Below are 19999 nucleotides of genomic sequence, written 5' to 3'. Positions count from 1 at the left end.
AAAAAGAGGGGGGAAAAGAAAAGGGTCAGCGAGGGGCCCTGCGAGCTGTGAAGGTGAGGACGGCAGGAGCCAAGGAACGCAGCGGCCCCGAGAGGCGGGCAGGCAGGGGAGGGATGCAGCCCGTGAGCCAGTGGGACCCACGTAGGACTCTGCCCTCCTGAGCTGCATGAGAACAAACCTGTGCCATTTAAGCCACTGCGTTTGTGGTAATTTGTTGCAGCCAGCTCTAGCCTGGCTCTTTACCGGGGGGTTCCCTCCCCTGCTCGATGGCCCTTCTCTGCCTAGCGAACTTCTATGCATCCTTCAGAACCCGTTTCCATGGTCTCACCTTTGGGACCCCGCCCCAGCATGCCATGGGGTAGGCCTGGCACCCCAACCCCGCACTCGGCCGTGTCCCGCGCACGCCCTGGAGGCGCCATCCAGGACTCTGCCCCCCACCCCGCCCCCCGCTCCCCACCCCCGTTGGCGTGATGGCGAATGGCAAGCGCCCGGGCTCGGTTCACTCCGAATCCTTGGTGCCGAGAACAGTGCCTGACGCATCGCCGGACGTCGGGAAGCCGCTGGTCATGACTGGGTTCGGGGCGGTCAAGGTCAGGGCGTGGGTCCCTTACATCTCTCTGTGCTCGAAGGTGGAAGCGGCGGAGGCCTGAGCGAGAGCATCTGGCTCAGTAAACACCTCCTCCCCGGCTGCACGGCCCTGAAACGGTGCGGCGAAAGCACGCGGGAGCGGGGACGATGTTTCCTGCAGAACGCTGAAGCGGGGCTCAAGATGGTTAACACACGCCCTGGCCGGTGTGGCTCAGTGGATAGAGCATCAGCCTGTGACTGAAGGGTCCCGGGTTCGATTCCAGTCAGGGACACGTCCCCGGTAGGGGGCGTGCAGGAGGCAGCCGATCCGTGATTCCCATCATTGATGTTTCCATCTCCCTCTCCCTCTGCCTTCCTCTCTGAAATCAATAAAGTTATATTTAAAATGTATAAAACGTGTCTCTGTTGGCATCTTAAACAGACGCGTGAGAACATTCACCTCCAACATTAAGGGGGTTAACACGGAGTGGCTTTCGTACCTCGTGTATTTACAGTTCGCAGCATTTCTTTGATGGCCACGCACTGTAATTGCTTGCATAAGATGTTTTAGGGAGAATTCCCGGGGGGGGGGGGGAGCGGGGAATTAGCAGCACCCAATCAAGGACCCCTATCGAAGGTCCAGGGCGTCACGCAGCTCCCGCCGAGGCCGCGGCGTTGTTACCGCTGACCCGCGAGCGGCACTTCGTGGTTTCCGTTTGCTCAGTAGACCCCTGGCTCACATCTGCCCCAGAAACACGGGAAACCCCCACCAGCACCCAGAGGAGACAGGAGCGGGGGCGGTGGGGAGCCCCGAGAAGGGCCCGACCCCGACAGAGGGCTCCCAGGCCAGCAGACATCTGAGCTCATGGAGGTGGGGACCAGGGGGACCGGACCGGGGGCGCAGGGAGGAGTCCTGAGGCCTGGTGCTGGGGGTGCAGAGGCCCCATGGGGAGGTCCCGTGCCAGACGGGGTGGGGGGCCGAGAACCCTAGAGGGAGAGCCCTAAAGCATGAGGAGGACCAAGGAGATGGTCGGGGCTCACTGCAGGCCCGAGAATGAGACCGTCCCTGAGAAGTCCGCAGGCCGCCTCCCCGCGGAGCACGTCTCCCTGTCCTCAGAAAAGCCGTGGCGATGAGCGGGTGGTTGGAGGCCCGCTGTGAGCTCACGCTGTCCAGCCACCGGCGTGGGCTGCGCTGGCGTCATCGCCGCCAGAGAAACCAGATCCCTGCCAACGGTCAGAAAGCTGAATCCAGAGCAAACCCTCCGCTCCCGGCAGAAGCCGCCAGCCGTTCCGAGGAACCGGGGACCTGGGGGACCTGCACACTTCCTGCTCCACTTTCTCCGGGAGAACTCTCCCAGGCGGGGGCGGGGACGCTTTCCGGCCTGCAGGCCTGGGGCCAGCGGAGACCACACACAGGACACGCCACGTGGGCGAGTCAGGTGGGAGGTGGCTCCCTAAGGGCAGGTCCCACACAGGCGCCTGGACTTGGGCCCGACCAGGACAGAGGCGGCCAGAACGTGCCCATGGCCTGCTGAGGCCAGCAGCGGCTCCCCTGTGACGCAGCCTCGGGTAAGGAAGGCTTCTATCGGCTGCGCGTGGATTGACGGAACCTGGCAGGATGAGCGCTGAGAATGGCAGGATGAGTGCGCCTGCGCAGCCGCTGTGGCCATGGCAACTTGGAAGGCCCTGAGTAGGGAGAGCTGCCCTGAGAGAGGGAGACTATGGTGCCTGAGGGCCATTGGAGCTTCTTCCAGGAAGCCTTCCCTGATTGCCATTTCCTGTACTCAGCAGAGAGGGAGTGTCCAGTGCTTCCCTGGTTCTCTTGGACCCTTCACAGTGCAGATTATATGCTGCCATCCTGGGTTGTTTGCTTATCTGTACCCCCCACTGAGCTGTGAGTCTTGGGGGTCATTTATCATAGCTCACTCACTCAAAAGGGCTTGGACGGATGGATGGAGTGGGAGGAAGGAGGGAGGGAGGATGAATGGATGGATAGGGGATGGATGGGCAGAGATGGAAGGGTGGATGGATGGGGGAGTGAAGGAGGAAAGGATGAAAGGATGGATGGATGGATGGATGGATGGATGGATAGGTGATGAGTGGGTGGGTATACAGGGATGGGTGGATGGGGGATGGATGGAAGGATGTGTGGGTGGGTGGGGGATGGGGGATGGATGGATGGATGGATGGATGGATGGATGGATGGATGGATGGATAGGTGATGAGTGGGTGGGTATACAGGGATGGGGAATGGAAGGGGGACTGGTGGGGGATGGGTGGTGGGGATGCATGAATGGACAGATGACTGGAGGACAAAGGGGAGGGGGCGGAAGGTAAGAGACGTGGCGGGAAGGTCGGTAGGCAGAGAAGGGAGTACTACGCCTGGAAGGAGTCCTCAGAGCAGGGGACAGAGGGAGCCAGGACCTGAGGAAGGACAGGTGCTGGAGGCAAGGCCGAGGGAGAGGGGCTTGGGGGCTGGGGACACAGGGCTTTCCTCACTTCCCAGGACCACCCAGCCGCCGAGACACATTTCATAGGCACCTCCACGCCTGGGATCCCACCCTCATCCCTCTGATGTTTGAAATTAATTCCTTATTAAATAGACGCAAACCCTGAAGGATCTGAGCGGGCACCTCCCTCACTCCCTATCTGCTCCGAGTCCTATTTAAAGCAAACGCCGGTCTCCATGGTGATGCTAAAGCAAACGGAGTGAGGCGCCGGCACTGGGCACGCCGCCCGAGAAAAGCCAACCGGACATTTCCAGGCCACGGACTAGGAGGGAAGCCGACCTCGGACCCCCGCGAGCGCCGGCCTTTACACACACGATGGGGTCATCGTCGCGACAACCTGCGCGTCTGCGTCCGGCTCAGCGTGCAGACGAGGCCCGAGAGGTCGCCACACGGGGAAGTTGTGGAGCCAGAGCGGAAACCAAGACCCATCGCCGGGCGCAGAGCCACAGGGAGTCAGAGCTGCGCGGGCGGGGCAGCGTCCACTGCGGCCCGAGACTCTCACGGCCCCTCTTCCTGGGCCAGCGCGAGCGAAGGGCAGGGAACACCCGTGTCCACCCGGAACCGCGGCTGAGAGCGCCTGGCATTGCCCACACGGCCGCCCCTTGACCGCAGCGCACCCGCGGGTGAGAGCTCCCTCCGCGCACGGCGCAGGACCTGGGAGCTGCGGGGACGTCCGCCGTCATCACCGCCACAGAGGAGCCTCCATGCTCCCCTACATGAGCGAGTGTCAGCGCGTCCCTGCGTGGCTGTGGTTTCACTGCTCAAGCTCCGTAGGCTCCACACTCATAACACCGGCCACGGAAGTTCCACATGTTAAGCAGGAGAGAGGGCCCGGCCGGCGAGGCTCAGGGGTGGAGCGTGCACCTGTGAACCAGGAGGTCACGGTTGGATTCCCGGTCAGGGCTCGAGAGTAGCCGATCCATGATTCTCTCTCATCATTGATGTTTCTCTCTCTCTCTCCCCCTTCCTCTCTGAAATCAATAAAAATGTATTTTTTAAAAAATGAAATAGCATTGAGCTACACTCCCACCCACGTAGGTGCAGACATTTCAGCCTGGCGATCCGAGACCCGGAGCAGGACTCGTCCCAGACAGACGGGTGGCCGGAGCGAAAGGGAAGCTGGGGACACGCGCTGGACTCCCCCGAGCCCCGATGGAAGAGCAGAGCCGGGAGGAGGACCGCAGGCACCCACCGCGGAGGAGGCCTCGCTCAGCCAGCGGACGCGCCTCACACAGGAATCACCGCAGACACGCTGGGAGGAGAAATCTGCTTCAAAAGGCAGCATGACGCCATTTGTGTCCATTTTCAAACACACTAAACAGCAGAACGTACTGCCTGCGGACAGACACACACGTGTATTTAACACATAAGCACACTTGGGAATGACCTGCACCAACCTCAGGGCAGGGTGCCTTCTGGGCCGGCACCGGCGGGTGCAGGGGTGGGAGGAGGGAGGAGGGAGGAGGGAGGAGGGAGGAGGGAGTTGGGCCTGGTCAGACTCTGTGCCACTGTATTTCTTTAAAAGATGGCGCTCCCAAACGGAAAGAAATCAACATCCCTTACAGCCCGGCAGGGTGCTGGGCTGGGCCAGGTTGGAACTTCATTCCACCGGCGTGGCTCCACCCACCGGCCCCCACTAATCCCAGGACCCCAACGTCACTCCAGGCGGGGAGGGAGAACGGCTTCGATTATCGGGTGGACACTGTGCTCGCGACAGGGCGCCTGGGCATCGTCCCCGCATCCTGCACTGCTGCACACGTTAAAGGTTTCATGGTGAAGGTGAGGAGAGAGGAAGGCATCACGCCCCAGCCCAACACCAGGGAGGGGCCTCTACCACATTGCTTAGGCGAAAATCCAAGGCCTGCCCCTGCCCCCTTGCCCCGCCCCCCCCACGCCTCCCTCCCCGTCCCCCACCAGTCTCCCGGGCTGCGCCTGGCTGAAGGCCCTGCCCAAGGTCAGATGCACCAGTGGAAGGTGGTGTCATAGCACCTGGCTCAGAGGTGGCGCGGGCAGTGTGGGCGGGGCTGTGGGACCCGGGGCTGCCATTTCAAATCCGCTCAGTGCGAGGTCACAGTCCCAGGGCTGCGTCATGGACAGGTGGGCCAGCGCCCATTTCCTCTCTGGCTCAGGCTGCCCCCGGGCCCCGCCCGCTCGTCTCCCAGCATCGGGGCAGCTCTGGGCTCCTGGACCCCACCCCCCCCCCAGGCTGGCCGCCCCCCACAGGGCCTGAAGCAGCAGCCGGGTGGGTGGCATCCCCAGCAGAGACCAATGGCGATCCGCCACTTCTGAACACTCCTCCCGCGGTCCCCAGAGAGAGTGGAGTTAGCGGAGAGCGGTCACCAGAGGAAGTTGGTGAGTAATGGACACAGGGCTGCTCGCCGCCCCGGGAGCCGGGGGTGCGGGGGAAAGCCACGCCGCAGCCTGTCCAGCCCTGAGATCACTGTAGAGAGTGGTCAGGCCCCACAGCCGGAGCCGGGCGCTGCCCCAGGCAGAGGCCTGCTCTCCTCCTGAAAAGGCAGGAGGTCTGCCAGGGCCACCACAAACCTCCCGCACACGGCGCAGTCATGGACGCCCCGGGACTCAGCCCAGGAACCGAGGGAGGAGGCGAGCGACACGCCTACATTTTTTATGGCGGCAACAGAGCTAAGCATGGGAATGAGCCGACTCCAGGGGCCAGAACAAGGTGGTAAAAAAAGGATAACGCAGACACGACGCAACAGGGAAACACACTCTGCGTGTCAGGGGAAGAGGAGTGCGGACTCTGCGCCGGGTCTAACGACACAGGCCTGGCAGCAGCAAGAAGACAAGGACAGCCCTGGCCGGGCGGCTCAGTGGGTGGAGCATCGTCCCGTGCACCAAAAGGTTGTGGGTTCGATTCCTGGTCAGGGCAAGTATGGGAGGCAAACTATCGATGTCGATGTTTCTCTCTCTCTCCCCCTTCCTCTCTCTAAAAATCAATAAAAGCATGTCCTCGAGTGAGGATTAGAGGGAAAAAAGATAAGATAAACAGAGTCATTGCAGCCAGCGGGTGGGGTGGTGGGGGAACGCTCCGGAAACGAGCGATGCTTCTGCGAGCATTTTTAATAAAGGAGAGGAAGCGTCTGCGTACAGAGACACTGACGAGAGAGGAACATGGGAAATTAGAATCTGTTGATCTGCTCGGTGAAAAGCTAAATTTAGACGGCGCGCTGTTCCAGGGACACGTCATGTTATCTCACTCAGTCCTCACAGCCTCCCACACGGGGGCGTTTGGTCCCCCTTCACCGGTAAGCCCCTTAGGGTCAGGGTCAGGGTTAGGCTCCCCCAACCTGCTCTGACGAACCCCGAGCCCGAAGCCCATAAACCAGGGGTCAGGTCCCCAGGCCTCGCGGCTGGCCCAGGCCAGTCCCCATCCCCCCAGCTCCTCGGAGAACCTGCAGCAAATTCTAACTACACCCAATTCCGTCCGTGCAGGCACAGGCCACACCAGGAAGGACCGTGCGCCGTTCAGACATTGCAGGTCCACTCCGCAGCCAGGGGACCCGTCCTCGGACCTACAAGAGGGCCCGCCTTGGCCAGGCCAGTGTGCTCAGTGGTTGAACGTGGACCTATGAACCAGGAGGTCACGGTTTGACTCCTGGTCAGGGCACAGGCCCAGGTTGCGGGCTCGATCCCCAGTATAGGGCGTGCAGGAGGCAGCCGATCAATGATTCTCTCTCATCATTGATGTTTCTATCGCTCCCTCTCCCTTCCTCTCTGAAATCAATAAAAGTCTATATTTTTTTTAAAAAAAGAGGGGCCCCTCCCCAGGCGCCTGCCCTGACACCGAGCCTGGAACGCAGCCAGGAGAAGAGAATTCGCTGGAACCGTGGCGCTCACACCGTGTCCACTCCCGTCCCAACAACGAACCGCCTGACCCGCCACCGGAGGGGCCATCCGAGAGCGTCCCTCCGGCCTCTCCTTGGTGGGTGAGCTGCTTCAAGGCTCAAATGGAAATCAACCAGGACATAAAGTAATGGGGGGGGGGGGGTGCGGGGGTCAGTGAGCATCTGTCCTCTCTCCAGGACTCCATCCCAAGGCTGGAAGGACCGGAGGACAGGCAGGTGGGCCCAGGGGCCGGCCACGCTGCTGAGCTGGTGGGAGGCCTGAGAAATCTCCGGGCTGCGTGAGTGGCTCATTCCCAACCTCAGCCTCACGCGTCCCCGGGCACCGACCCAACGGACCCAACGCCGCTCCGGACCCAGCAGAAAGGGGCCCGGCTCCAGGTGCCATTTCACACCCTTCCCAGGGATCAGGACGACCCAGCAAGAAACGGCGCTCACCAGCCCTCTCGCTAACGGCCGCGCCAAAGCCAAAACCCACGCGCGCACGGCGGCTGGCACGGCCCGGCGTCCGGGCCCGCGGGCTGCGGTGTCGAGTACGGATTTCAAATAGAAAAAGGAGAGAGTTGCTCCTCAGGAAACACATCATGGAAACCGAGATGGTTCAGTGAGGACGTGGGAGGGGCGGCGGCCCATGGAGGACACAGTCCTGGCCCGAGGGGACCTGCGAAGACACAGTGGAGCCTGGGTGCCCACCGCCCTCCCGGGGGGCAGATGCAAACACTGAGGGTGGTAACCTCCCGGGCGTCCCCCTCGGGCTGTCTCACTGGAAGCCTCGAAGGTCCTAACGCTCAACCACAAAGAGATCTCCCGGCTCCCGGGTCTCCATTTGCCAAGCCTGTCGGCTGAGCCTGACAATGAGGCCGTCGCCAGCCGCTGGGCCCCAGGAGCTGGCCCGGGACCCTACGCGCCCTGGCTTCCCACCGCGAACCCTGCCTCTGGAGGAGGGGGCGGCGGGAGGAGCAGGAAGAACAGAGAAGACGGCGCAGTTCCGAGCCGTGTCCGTCCCGCAGGCCGTGCGCCCACTGGCCACGCTCCTCCTTTGCTTCCAGCTCCCCCCGTTCGCCTTTTCAAGCGGAAGAAAGGCCGCCGGGCCGCCCACACGCAGGGCTGCACCCCTCGGAGACACCCAGGGGAGAGGGCCCCTCGGGCTGACTTACCGCCACAGAGAACTTTCCAGCACCTTCTCTGCGTCCGCGTGGTAGTACTTGGTCAGGATCAGGATCACCTGCGGCGGCAACAGGAAGAGGCAGAAATCAGTGGGCGCCCCGGTTCCCAGGGAAGGATGCAATGACCGCCCCCCCCACCAGGACTGGCGTCTTGGGGAACGGCTGCCCCCCCCCCCCAGCCGGCATCCCCAGGCTCGGCGCCTGCACACAGGGCACAGACAGGAGCGTGTGAGGCCCTGACCCCTCGCTCCTGCCCTTCAGGATGACATCCCGGTCCTCTGAGGTCGCCCAGGAGCTGCCACTCGCGGGAATAATTCACACCCAGCCCGGGACCCTCTCCAGCTGAGGTCAAAGGGCCCACCAAGGCGCTGGTCCCAGGGTGAGTACAGGACGCCTGGCCAGGCTCCAGAAGCTGGGGCTCTGTCCCCCGGCACCTTGCAGAACCCCGACACCAGCCGGCTGCTGCTGCAGGGGCTGCCCCTAAGCCCAGCGCAGGCCCAGCAGGGGGCTGTCAGGACCCAGGACAGTGGGCTGGGGAGGGCAAGCCAGACAGCCAGGTGGCCGGGGCCAGGCCAAAGGTCACCACAGCGCGTGAGTGCATGCGCACACCCACACAGCACACACACATATACATTCACCCACGCACACACGCAGCACACACACATACACATGCAAGCAGGCGCACACAAAGAGCACACACATACACATGCACGCACAGCACACACATACACACTCTCACACACAGCACACACATGCATGCACAGCGCACACACAGAGTGCGCACACACATGCGTGTACACACACATACAGCACACGTATGTGCGCATACAGACACACACTCTTCATTGTTGTTAAAACCACCGCCCCACCCTGGGCCCTACCTAACAGCCGCTGTCACGGCAGGCCTGTGCAAAAAGCGCATCTGTTTATAAGAATGAAAACGCGTGTTTGAGAGCACCCCGAGTTCTTCAAAACAAACGCACAGCAGCGAGGACATGAGGATTCGCCTGGGGGCACAGCCGCTCCCGGGCACCTCCCAGCCGCGGCATTTCCCTGCCCGTCAAATCTCCCTTCACTCACTGCCCCCACGAGCCCCTCCTAACCCTCCCGTTGCCATGGGAACCCGGGGGGTAGGTGGGAGCACCCTGGTGCCCAGCGCAGCCCTCGGCCCGGCTAATGCGGGGTCACCACACGGCCACCGGCGCTGGGCTCCTCCCGGCAGCAGACCAGTCTCCGCTCTGTCCTGCTGGTGCTTAGAGCGGGGAGATGTGAGGAGGGAGTCACCAAGGGGGCGGCGAGCATCTCAGAGGCAGCGATGATTAAAACCACGCTCGGCATGGGCAGTGCCCGCGGGCCTCCTGCTGGGAACAGAGCGGTCCCTCCGCCCGCCCCGCAGCCCGCGGGGCCGTGTGCTCTGAAGACGGAGGCCGAGGACGGGGCCGACGCGGGAGACAAGGGCCTCTTTAGCCGACTGATTCCCACTTGGTGGCCCTGCTGCTCCCGGGGGCTCCCAGGGGCCACAGTGACAGCTGAAAGGGACCGCAGGCCCATCAGGAGTGAAACCCTCACCCCCATGTCCTTGTCAGGCCCCCCCCCACCCCCCGCTGGCACACCTGGGCCTGGGAGCTCCTCCCCTAACTCGGCTCCCACTTCTGCCCAAATGGACTAATCCTGCCACCGGCCAGTCACTGAGCGGGCCGTTCCCCCTCCCGCCCGCGCTGCGTGGCAGTCTCCTCGCGCCCCCTCCCTTCTAAGCTCCAGCCATTCCAGGCCTCGCAGAGCTGCTCCTCACAGGGACCCCCTCCCCCCACCCCACGCTACTTCCTACTCAACTCTCAGACCGCAGTCTAACTGACGCCGCCTCCAGGAAGCCTCCAGGACCCCGCCCCTGGGTTCAGTGTCCCCTGCCCTCCCCAGGCCCCGTCCCCACCCCCAGACCCTGTCCCCTCCCCCACACAGCTCACAGAGCCCCTTCACCAGCGGATAAGGGGCCCTTCAGGGCAGGGACCGGCCTGGTTTATTCCCGAGCTGCGTCCCGGACGAAGGCCACGAAGCCAGACAGCGGCCGCTGCGCTGGGCTCCCTCACAGTCCCCTCTCCGGGGAGAGGACGCGCCCCCTCTTCACGCAGGAGGGCAGCGTGGCGCCGCCTTCACCCCCTGAGCGGATGAGCCTTTGGGGTCCCAAGGCCGGGGACCGGGGGCCTGCTTGTCCCAGGCAGAGACTAGGAGCTGCCCAGCTGGGTTCAGCGCTGGGGAGCCCTGGCCAGTGCCCCCGACTGCACAGCGGTGGCCGGAGGGGCTGCTCTGCGCTGGGTTTGGGGTCAGACCTTCAAGCTCCAGGCGCCTCGGTCTCCTGATCTCCCTCCGTGCGGGGAAGGAGGGACGCCACACAGAATCGGGGCGTGGCACTGGGCACCCTCCTCGCTCTGGCATCGCCTCTTCCTCTGCAGCCCTGGAGGAGGGGCTCCCGTCCCCGAGCGGCTGGGAGGATGACGTGTGATCGCATGTGTGGAGTGCCTGGCACCTGCCTGGCACCTGCCTGGCACTGAGAAGGGTTTGACAAATGACTGCCCCTTCCCCCTCCATAGCTCAGCCAATGGCTGTGGGGACACAGGCACGGCCGCCCTGGGTGCCACAGGCTCTGAGCCACTCGGCCCCAGATGGCATCCCTCCGTGCCCACAGGGCCACGCCTTCTCCGGCTGGCAGCCCCCCTACAGGAGAAGCGTGCTTCCCGCTGGGAGCAAACTCCCTCCCCGAGCTGCAGCCTCCACAGGAGCCCGATGGGCAGGCCCGAGCTGCCACCCCTCGACAGACCCCAGCGCCGGCCGCCCCCACTCCCCGGGCCAGCACAGGACATGCGCACGGACGGGCTTTCCTCGGGCAGCACCCTCCCCGCCGCCCGCGCAGGAGCCCAGCTCCCCAGTTCCCATCCAGATGGCGGCGTGGCCGTCGGTCCCCCGTCCTCTGAGAGCCCTGGGGCAGCCAACAGGCTCCGTGAGAATGATTGACTGAAACGGCCTCGAGGCCAGCGCGCACACTGGCTGACTCCTGGACGCACCTGGCGCCTAGCAGGACCCCATCCGCACATCTGCCGCCGCACATGACCACCTGGGTCATCCCTGTCATGGCCGTCTCATGTGCCCCAAAAAGGTGAGGCAGTCCTGACCCCCGGGGCCTGGGGCCTCGTTTAAAACCAGGGAAATCAAAGCAAGTTCATTCCATAATCCAATGACCGGTGTCCTTACAAACGGGAAGTGAGGACACAGAGGGAGGGCAGCGTGCAGACCAGGGAGAAGACGGCCGGCCACAAGCCACCGAAGCCGCCAGAGCTGGGAGACAGGGCCTGGGACAGCCTCGCCCGCTCGGCCTCCGAGGGAACCAGGCTGCCACCGTGAACTTGGACTTGTGGCTGCAGAACTGGAGGTGATCAGTGTCTGTGGTCTAACCGCTCTGCTTGGGATAATCCATCAGGGCGGCCCCAGGACACTGACACAGGCACGCGCCCATCCTCCGGATGAGGACACTGAGGCCCAGCCTGCTGGAGTAACACAGCTGGGAACTGGCAGGCCCGGGTCCCCACCGGGGCTGCCCGACTCCACCAGCAGGTGCCCTGTACATGGCCCCGCGCCCATGCGCTCTGAGCTGGCCAGACTCGGAGAGGGGTGGGAGGCTCCCCAGATCACCCCACTGACTCCCTCCCCAGGTTCCACCACAGGAAATGCTGGGGCCCCGCCCTGGGCTGAGACAGGGGACAGCCAGCCCCTCCCTCCGTCAGGAGCCTCTCAGAGGCACGGAACCCAGTGTTTAAAAGCAGAGAGCGAGCGCTGAGCTGGGCAAGGCCCACACATCCCAGGCAGCAGCAGAAGCCAGCGGCGGGGCGTCAGCGGCCTGTGGTGAACGGCACTTTCCCAGCCGTCTGTTCAGGGAGAGCGTAGCTTTAATAGGTGGGTGTGGGCAGGCCTGCCACCCCAGCTGGCCTGGGAAAGCAGCATTTACTCTCTTGTCTCATAACCTGACTGCATTTTAATTTCACTCATCACGCCTTTGTCACAGTCACCGCAAGTCGGTTATTAATGACGCGACAAGGTCCCTTCCCCTGGGAGCTGGCCTCATCGGAGCTGGTGACGGCGATGAAGGCGATGGATACACTCATGTGGTCCCTGCCATACAGCATCCAGCATTCAAAGTGCCGGGACCTCCTGGAAGGGCTGATCCCGGTTTCAAACCAGAACACAACCCACCCCCCCTCCCCCCGCCCCCGGCTCCAGGGCCCTCCCCGCCTCCCCACCGTCCGCAGTCACAGGACCATCTGCTCGTTTCTTCCAAGGATTTCCCTTTGGAGACAAGGCTGTCACATCAGCACAGAGGAGCTGGGGACAAAGACGAGGCAGGTGAAGAGAGCGGGGGGCTGTGGGGAGGCCGAGGTCTGGGCCACAGCAGCCCCGAACCACATCCCCCGGCCAGCCCGGCCGGCCGGCACCCCGAAGGCCAGTCTCAGGGCTGCCTGGAAACCGGGGGCCTGTGCTCCCACGCCGGCTCGGGAAGAGGCCTCGGGGCTTTCCTGGGCCACTTCCCCCGTAAAAATATTAACAATGATACCTTAGGTTTGCATTGGTAGAGAGAAGAATGTATTCCTATTACATACCAAACTGTTTCCTTGACATAGAAATCTATTCTTCTTCCGATCTTAAAGGAAATTAAAACATTTTTGTGGGTCCCTAAATGCCTGTGGGCCCCGGCGTGGAGCCTGTGTCTGCCGGAGCCACAGATCCCACAGCCCCCGCCGCCCCCCACGCTGGATGGGCCTGTGGGGGGTCCCCCACACCCTCTAGCACCTGGCTCTCAAGTGCAGGTGGCCGGACTCCCTCCCTCCCTCCCAGCGCAGTGGCTTTCACACTGTTCTGCAGGGACCCTGCTGAGAATCTCAGGGTCACACAGGCCCAGCGGCACAACCTCCGGCCGTGTCAGGGTTTGGGGACCAGTCTGGGACCCAGTCTCTGGGCCAGTAAGCCCCTCCCATTCCCTGGGGCGCGAGCAGAAAATGAACTCCACACTCTCGGGGTCCTGACCGGGGTGGGCCCCTCAGGAGGCGCCTGGTCTTGGGGCCCCGCTGGGCCGTGACGTCTGGGGACAGCCTGGAGCTGTCAGGTGGGGCCTCACTTGAGATCATGACCCCAAGGAAGACTGTGCCCTGACACCTGCAGAGACGGCCTCCCGGGCACTCTGGTGTCACACGGCTGCAAGTGGCCTCGTCTGCGAGGTACACGGCGTGGAACCTGTGATGGCAGATGTCGGGGACCCCCCACCCCCATCCCGCATCCCGCCCCCCGCCCGGGCAGGGCTGGGCAGAAGGAGGGCAGAATGCGGCCACAGAGCGAGAGGGGGACCAGGGCCCAGAGAGGCACACCGCCACAGCCGTGCCTTGAAAGTCGTGAGTATCTGAAGAAAGGCGTTTTTGAAGTGACATCTGGTAATTTCTAAAAAGCACGTGTCCGCCGCTGTCCTCGCCGCATTTCCTAAGCGCCGCGGCCTAAAGGACCCCGGGCTTCTGCGGAGGTCTCTGCATGAACCTGCAAACGAGGAGGCCTGCTTCTCAAGAGCCCCTGGCCGCTGCCCACATTGGGAGGCGGCGCACCAAGTTGCCATCCCTCCAGCCTTGGGCATCCCACCCGTAAAGGGACCCGTGGCCAGAAGGTGGCTTAGTGGGGAGGCTAACACCTGTCCTTCTCATTCCCACGTCACTGCAGTCGCAGCATCCCAGCCAACGGGCCTTGGAGCTTGCATACCTCACGTGACGGGGAGCTCCCCACCTGCCACAGCCCCTGCTCACGTTCAGCTGAACCTATCTCCCTGCCTGGGGGACCCCATGGGCTGCGGCTGCCTCTGCTCCCCGTGGCCACCCTATAGACACATGACCTCCCTCTCCCCGGGCCAGGGCTCAGGTGGCCCAGCTCCCACTGAACTGGCCACAAACCCATCCATGAAGGACTAATCCACGGCCCACGTGTGGTTTCTGAAAGAATCCTTATTTGCAAAGCAATCCTCATGAGATGGCTCATTCTCGAATCTGCCTCCCCCTGCCCAGCCCCTCCTCTGCCCTCCCCGGCGCAGGGTCAGAGGGCAGCAGAATCCCATGGTGGCCGCACGCTCCTGCCTTACATGCGGGTGACTGACAGGCCGACGGAACCAATGGATGATATGGAGCATCGAGCGGATCTGATCCGAGGCTCCCTGCTCTGCCTGCCCGCCTCGGCCAAGGTCAATAAAACCCTGCGTCCATAGCGGAGCATGGAGGGGCGTGAACCTCTAACTGACCGTCGCAGACAGTGCAAACCTGAGCGGGCAGGCCTCGGCTCATTCCCAGCCACCAGTGACATCGGAGTGGGGAGCGGGCCCGCGGGGAGCGGTGGACACAGGTCACGGCCTGGGGTGCCACGGGCAAGGCCTGGCACACAGGGGTCCTCCCAGCAGCGGGCAAGGCACTCCAAAACGTGCTTAACTTGTCTGAATAAGCTCCGACAATAAAGCTTAGCCAGGCGAGAAGCGACCCAGCATTGCACGAGAGATGTTCGTTTCGTTCAAGGTCACGGGCACCAATCAAACTGGTTTCATTTTCAAATCAACAAACATGACCCTGGCGTCTCTGAGTGTTTCCGCTTGGTCTCAGGCAGCCTAGCTGAAAGCAGAGAAGAGACACGTCTCATGCCATGAGAGGGAGGGCACAGGCAGCTTGCTTGGAGGGACGGAAATGGCGGAGGCTTGGTTCCTGGACACACAAAGCAAGCTCTCCCTCCCTGAGATCTGATGCCCAGCCCTCCCGGGGGAGGGGGGGGGGGGCGGGAAGGGACAGCTGCTGTGTCCTCCTCCAAGGACGAGGACGGTGACAATTCTGCAGGGAACCGAACATGTGGCTGAATCGCACCTCCCGCTGCCTTCACAGGGGTGACACGGTATAGGACAGACCTGTCAAATCCGGCCGCACACGTAAACTTGTGGGCCAGCCTGGCTGTCGTCCCCAGCCGTGGTGAGGGGCGCCCGCCGGGTGAAGGAGCCCCTGCCCCCTCTAACAGTCATGTCCACCGAGCTCACAGAGAAAGAGGCCTGGACCGAGAGCCCTGCTCCGGTGAACAGTGACGGGCGCTGACGGCGCGCACATCCGGCAGGACTGCGCGGCGCCCACCGCGTCGTGGTCTCGGCGTTCAGACGCGAGGCCGGCGGGGGAGGTCCCGCTGAGACCGCGGCCTGTGTCTCTGGGAGGCTTCCCTCCCCCGGGAGTCAGACCGCTGGCGGGAGGCGTGACCTGTCCCCTGACACTGTCCCCAGTTCGGGGCTGGGCTAACACATCTGCCTGTCAGCATTCAAAGCCACGCCTGCACCACAGACAGACATCAACTCAAAACGGATCCTAGACCTCACGCACACTCTGAACCTCACCAAACAGGAGGGCTTGGCTTTGGGTTGGTCAAAGGCTCTTAGGTAAGACATAAAAGCATGGACCAAAAAAGTATATATATACGGATGAATTAGACTTCATCAACATAAAACACTTATGCGCTAATGAAAACGTTTAGAACTGGAAAAGATAAGCCATAGCCTGGGAGAAAAATGTTTGCAAAATACACATCTGGCAAAGGATTCGAATCCAGGACATACAAATCCTAAAAATTCTGCAATACACGCAGGACAATAAAAATGGCCCACACAACTGAACACTCACTTTACCAACGAAAACATATGGACGGCCAGTTAGGGCCTGGGAAGATGCTAATAGCACGAACCAGAGAAATGTGAATTAAATCACGCGCCACCTCCGCGCACTTCTCAGAGCGGCTCACACGCGGAGCTGACAATACCACGAGCGGACGAGGAGGAGGAGCCACTCACACACGCCCCGCTCAGGGGACGGATGGCCCGCGAGGCGGCTGCTTGGAAACAATTTGCTTAGAAAGTTAGACACACACGCATCACACGCCCCAGCCACCCACTCCGAGGACAGTGACCGCGTGTCCCTGCAGAGGCCTGTGCACCATGCTCGTCCTCCAGGAAATGACACCCACGCTGAGGACCACTCAGCGGCACACACGGCCGGACGCAGGATGGGAAGTCTGCACCGCGGCCGGAGACGCTGCGGGCAGACACTGCCCAGACCTCCCTACAGGGTGGGCCCAGAGCCAGGGCAGTGGTTCTCAAATGGGGGGCATTTGGCAATGTCGGGGGGTTACTGCCTCTATTGGGAAGAGGCCAGGGGTGCTACTAGACGTCCTACAGGGCACAGGGCGGCCCACCAAGAACCAACGCAAAATGCCCCGGCCCACAGTCTGAGAAACCCCCGCGAGGTGCCGCGTGACGCCTTAAGAGAGCACGGGGCGATGACCCCCACAGGCAGCTGCCTGTGTGGCCGGCTCTCATGGCCGCCCCCCGGCTGGCTGTGCGCCCGGCTGGTGGACTTTATTTAACGATGAGGACACAGATCAGACACCACCACGGCTCGTGCAGCTGCTCAGTGAGGAGCCGAGACCAGGCCCCACAGCGAGCTGACGGCACCCCCGACCCCCGTGTCTCCCAGGGTCTGTGTGGAGGCGGAGCCCCTGGCAGCTCAGCTCATCCCCAAGTCACTGAACGGCAGCCACGGGGCAGGCTCCTCCGTGAGGGCGGCAGTCCCTGGGCCCGGGGAGAAGGAAGCACCAGGCCCCCCTCAATTCCTTTCCCACCAGATGATGAATAAATAGAGTCCCACCAGGACACCGAAGTCTGGAGGCAGAACACGGCGGAGGGCAAGACCTCAGCATGAAATAATGAATGTCTGATCCCCCAGGAGCAGCCGAACGGGAAACGGACATCGCCATGGAAACCAGGGAAGTGTCCTGAGGTTCTCAAGGAGGACAGCGTGGAGCCTCTTCAGATGCGCTCCAGGCTGGAATAGTGAGGGGGGGCTCCACGCCGGGCACAGGCGGCCCACAGGGCACGGGCAGGCCACCCGGCACAGGCAGCCCGCGGGGCACAGGCAGGCCACCCGGCACAGGGGCCGTCAGAGTGAGCGGGCGGGCAGGCAGGCGGGCCCAGCCAGAGGGCGGCACGAACAGACACCTTCGGTGCGCCCGGAGGCCGTCGCAGCGGGGTGCGGCGGGCACCTGCTGGGGGGCAGCGGAAGCCGGACGCAGCCCCCACCTCGGCGGCCCAGCGGGCACCACAGGCTGGCGCGCAGGAGGAAACAGCGCATGATGAGGGTGGGCGAGCTCGTTTCCGTTGACGGTGCTGATGTATAATCTTTCAATAAAAATTAATCCGCCGAGCTGCCAAGGACCCTCATTTGAAACACTTTCCCCCGAGTTGTCAATTCCATTCTCAGCCTTGTTACAACTGATTATCGGGACTGTCTCCAGGAGCTCCCAGATGGACGGCTGTCCTCTCACACAAACTTCTCCTGCCCCTCCCCCCCCGGGGCAACCTGCAGCCTAAGCAGGTATCTCAGGGCCCAACACTCGCCCCCCGCCCCCCGCAACCACCAGGCCCATGCATCTAAACAGAAGGAAAACCTGCAGAAATCCCAGCACTTCTCAGCCCCGCTGGGGCCGCGCACACGGCTCCAGCAGGCGGTCAGGGACTGGCGGCCCGGCTCATTAGAAGCTGGTGGCCCCCAGGGAGGCCTGTGCCCGCTCTGGGCACCGTGTCCCAGCCCTGCCTGGGGGGTGATCTGCAAGGAGGGTCCGGCCTGAATGTCCTGGGCAGCCAGCGCAGGTGGCACAGCACACAGTCCATGTGGGGAGGACCTGCTGACATGGGGGCCACAGCTGTGTACACTCGCCCAGCTCGAGGAGGAGGAGGAGGAGGAGGAGGAGGAGGAGGAGGAGGCGGGAGAGGAGGAGGAGGGGGAAGGAGGAGGAGGAGGAGGGGCGGGGGGGGATCTCAGCTCCACAGAAGAGGAACTGCAGCTCAGACTCGGGGTTCACTTGCTTCCAGCCAGCTCCTTTCTAAAAGCTGCTTCCCGGGACCAAGAGCGACACTTTTCAAACCACGTGGGTGCCTGCTTTGCCTCATCCGTAAAACCGAGGGGTGGCCCCATGGGCAGCCTCCTGAGGGGAGCAGCCCGGGGGTGAGCAGGGCTGGCCATGCAGTGGGTGTGAAGTCTGCCCCAGAGGCCAGGGCCTGCTTTGGAGCGGGGTCCCTGCACGCCCCTCCCCAGCGCGTGAGCAGGGGGCAGTTTCCGGGCCCTGCAGTGACGGTGGGGAGCCCTCTGCAGAAAGGCCGGTCCCTCCCGCGGTGTTCAAGCTGCTCTCCACCCTCTGCGTCCTCCCGCGGCCCAGAGCCGAGGATGCAGGGCCACAGGCAGCTTGGCCACGCAGAGGCCACGCTACCAACCCAGCTGCCACGCAGCGGGGCGGCCTGGGAGGAGGCGGGGGTGTCTGTCACCGGCTTGCACTCCAGAGCGGGGAGCTGGGGTGAGGTTTGGGGCCCTGCCAAGGCCTTCATGATGCTTGGAGAATCTTCTTTCTAAATTGTCTCTTCTTGTTTCCCCATTCCCCCAAATTTATTTAAAAATCATCTGCATGACTCAATGCACATTTCACGGCCCCGTAATAAGCAATTTCCTAGCAAGTGTCACAGCCACCGCCGAGCCCTGAGCAGACGGGCAGCGGGCCTGTCGGCAGCTTGCGGGCACTCGGCCTGGCAGCCATCCTCAGAGCCAGGGGTCGTTGGGGTCGCTCTGAGGACTCGCCTGGCAACCGCGCTGCCTACAGCTTCCTGCCTGCCGCTGCTGTGCTAGTCAGCTCAGCGGAAGCTATTTAATTCTTCCCACCAGCCCTGCAGCAAAGACCGTCCCATTCACAGACGAGCAATTTGAGGATCAGAGAGGTCAAGGGACTGGTCCAAGGTCACACAGCCAGTAAGTAGCAGAGCAGAAACTCAAGTCCGGCTGTCGAGTCCTGCTCCGTGCTCACGGCCGTGTTAGTCAACGTGCCCGTTCTCCACGCTGACCACTGTGTTCTGGGCGCACTGAAGTCTGTCACCACGCCTCGTAACAGGCGGCCTCACTGGACAGCATCCAAAGTGTGATCGGGTCACTGCAAAGTACCAGACTTATCCCCTCCTTTGCCGTAGACCCTATACTCCCGTCAACGCATCCTGAGGGGACATGTCATTGCTGGGGCCACTCGGTTCCTTTTGGGGAGCTCATACTCCATGGAGACCCTGGGGCACTTCGAACACCCGCTGCTGCTGGGAAAGGGCCTGTCACCCGCTTGGAGACCTTGATGCACAAGCTGCATCCATCCCTCTAAGATTGCTCTGCGACTTTCACTCCTTCCCTCCCACCGGGCCAGCCTCCACCACTAACCTGCCATGGACTTGAGCCACCTGCTCCCGTCTCCCCTGGGCCACAGTTCCCTCAATCGGCTGCCCAGCCGATGTCTCGGTATGTGCTTGAGGGAACTAATGAGCAAGTGAGCGAAGGAACGCTTCCCTCCACCAACTACTAGTGTATCCTGACAGCCGGCTACGCACCCGCTCTGCGCTGTGGACACAGCGGCGCACAGATCGGACCGTCCCTGCCCCGGGGAGCTGACCGTCTCAGGGAAGGTGGGCAAGCAAGAGGGCCCAGCACACAGCCCACTGCAGGGACAGAGGCTGAGGAGAGGCACGGAGGGTGTCCCAGAGGGGAGGGGAGGGGAGGGGAGGGAGGGGAGGGGTGGGGAGGGGAGGGGAGGAGAGGGAGGGGAGGGGAGGAGAGGGAGGGGAGGAAGGAGGGGAGGGGAGGAGAGGGAGGGGAGGGGAGGAGAGGGAGGGGAGGAAGGAGGGGAGGGGAGGAGAGGGAGGGGAGGGGAGGGGAGGGGTTGGGGAAGGGAGGGGGTGGGGAGGGGTGGGGAGAGGTGGGGAAGGGAGAGGAGGAGAGGG

The 19999-nt window shown here is 63.0% G+C and overlaps 1 protein-coding gene across 2 annotated transcripts in view; it reads right to left on the bottom strand.

The window, feature by feature from the left end:
- Positions 1-19999, bottom strand: part of SORCS2 (sortilin related VPS10 domain containing receptor 2) — a 227484-nt gene that overhangs the window by 121753 nt on the left and 85732 nt on the right. For both annotated transcript variants that reach the window (XR_009450089.1, XM_059676365.1), the window contains exon 2: positions 8098-8165. Coding sequence is in view for 1 of the 2 variants with exons in the window: in XM_059676365.1 (XP_059532348.1) it covers positions 8098-8165 (68 nt within the window). In the remaining variant the exon portion in view is untranslated. The remainder of the gene's footprint in view (positions 1-8097; positions 8166-19999) is intronic.

Source organism: Myotis daubentonii, chromosome 1 (assembly GCF_963259705.1).
Source record: "Myotis daubentonii chromosome 1, mMyoDau2.1, whole genome shotgun sequence".
NCBI lineage: Eukaryota > Metazoa > Chordata > Mammalia > Chiroptera > Vespertilionidae > Myotis > Myotis daubentonii.
Note: the sequence above shows the minus strand (reverse complement) of the source record. Positions and strands in the feature narration are given on the sequence as shown.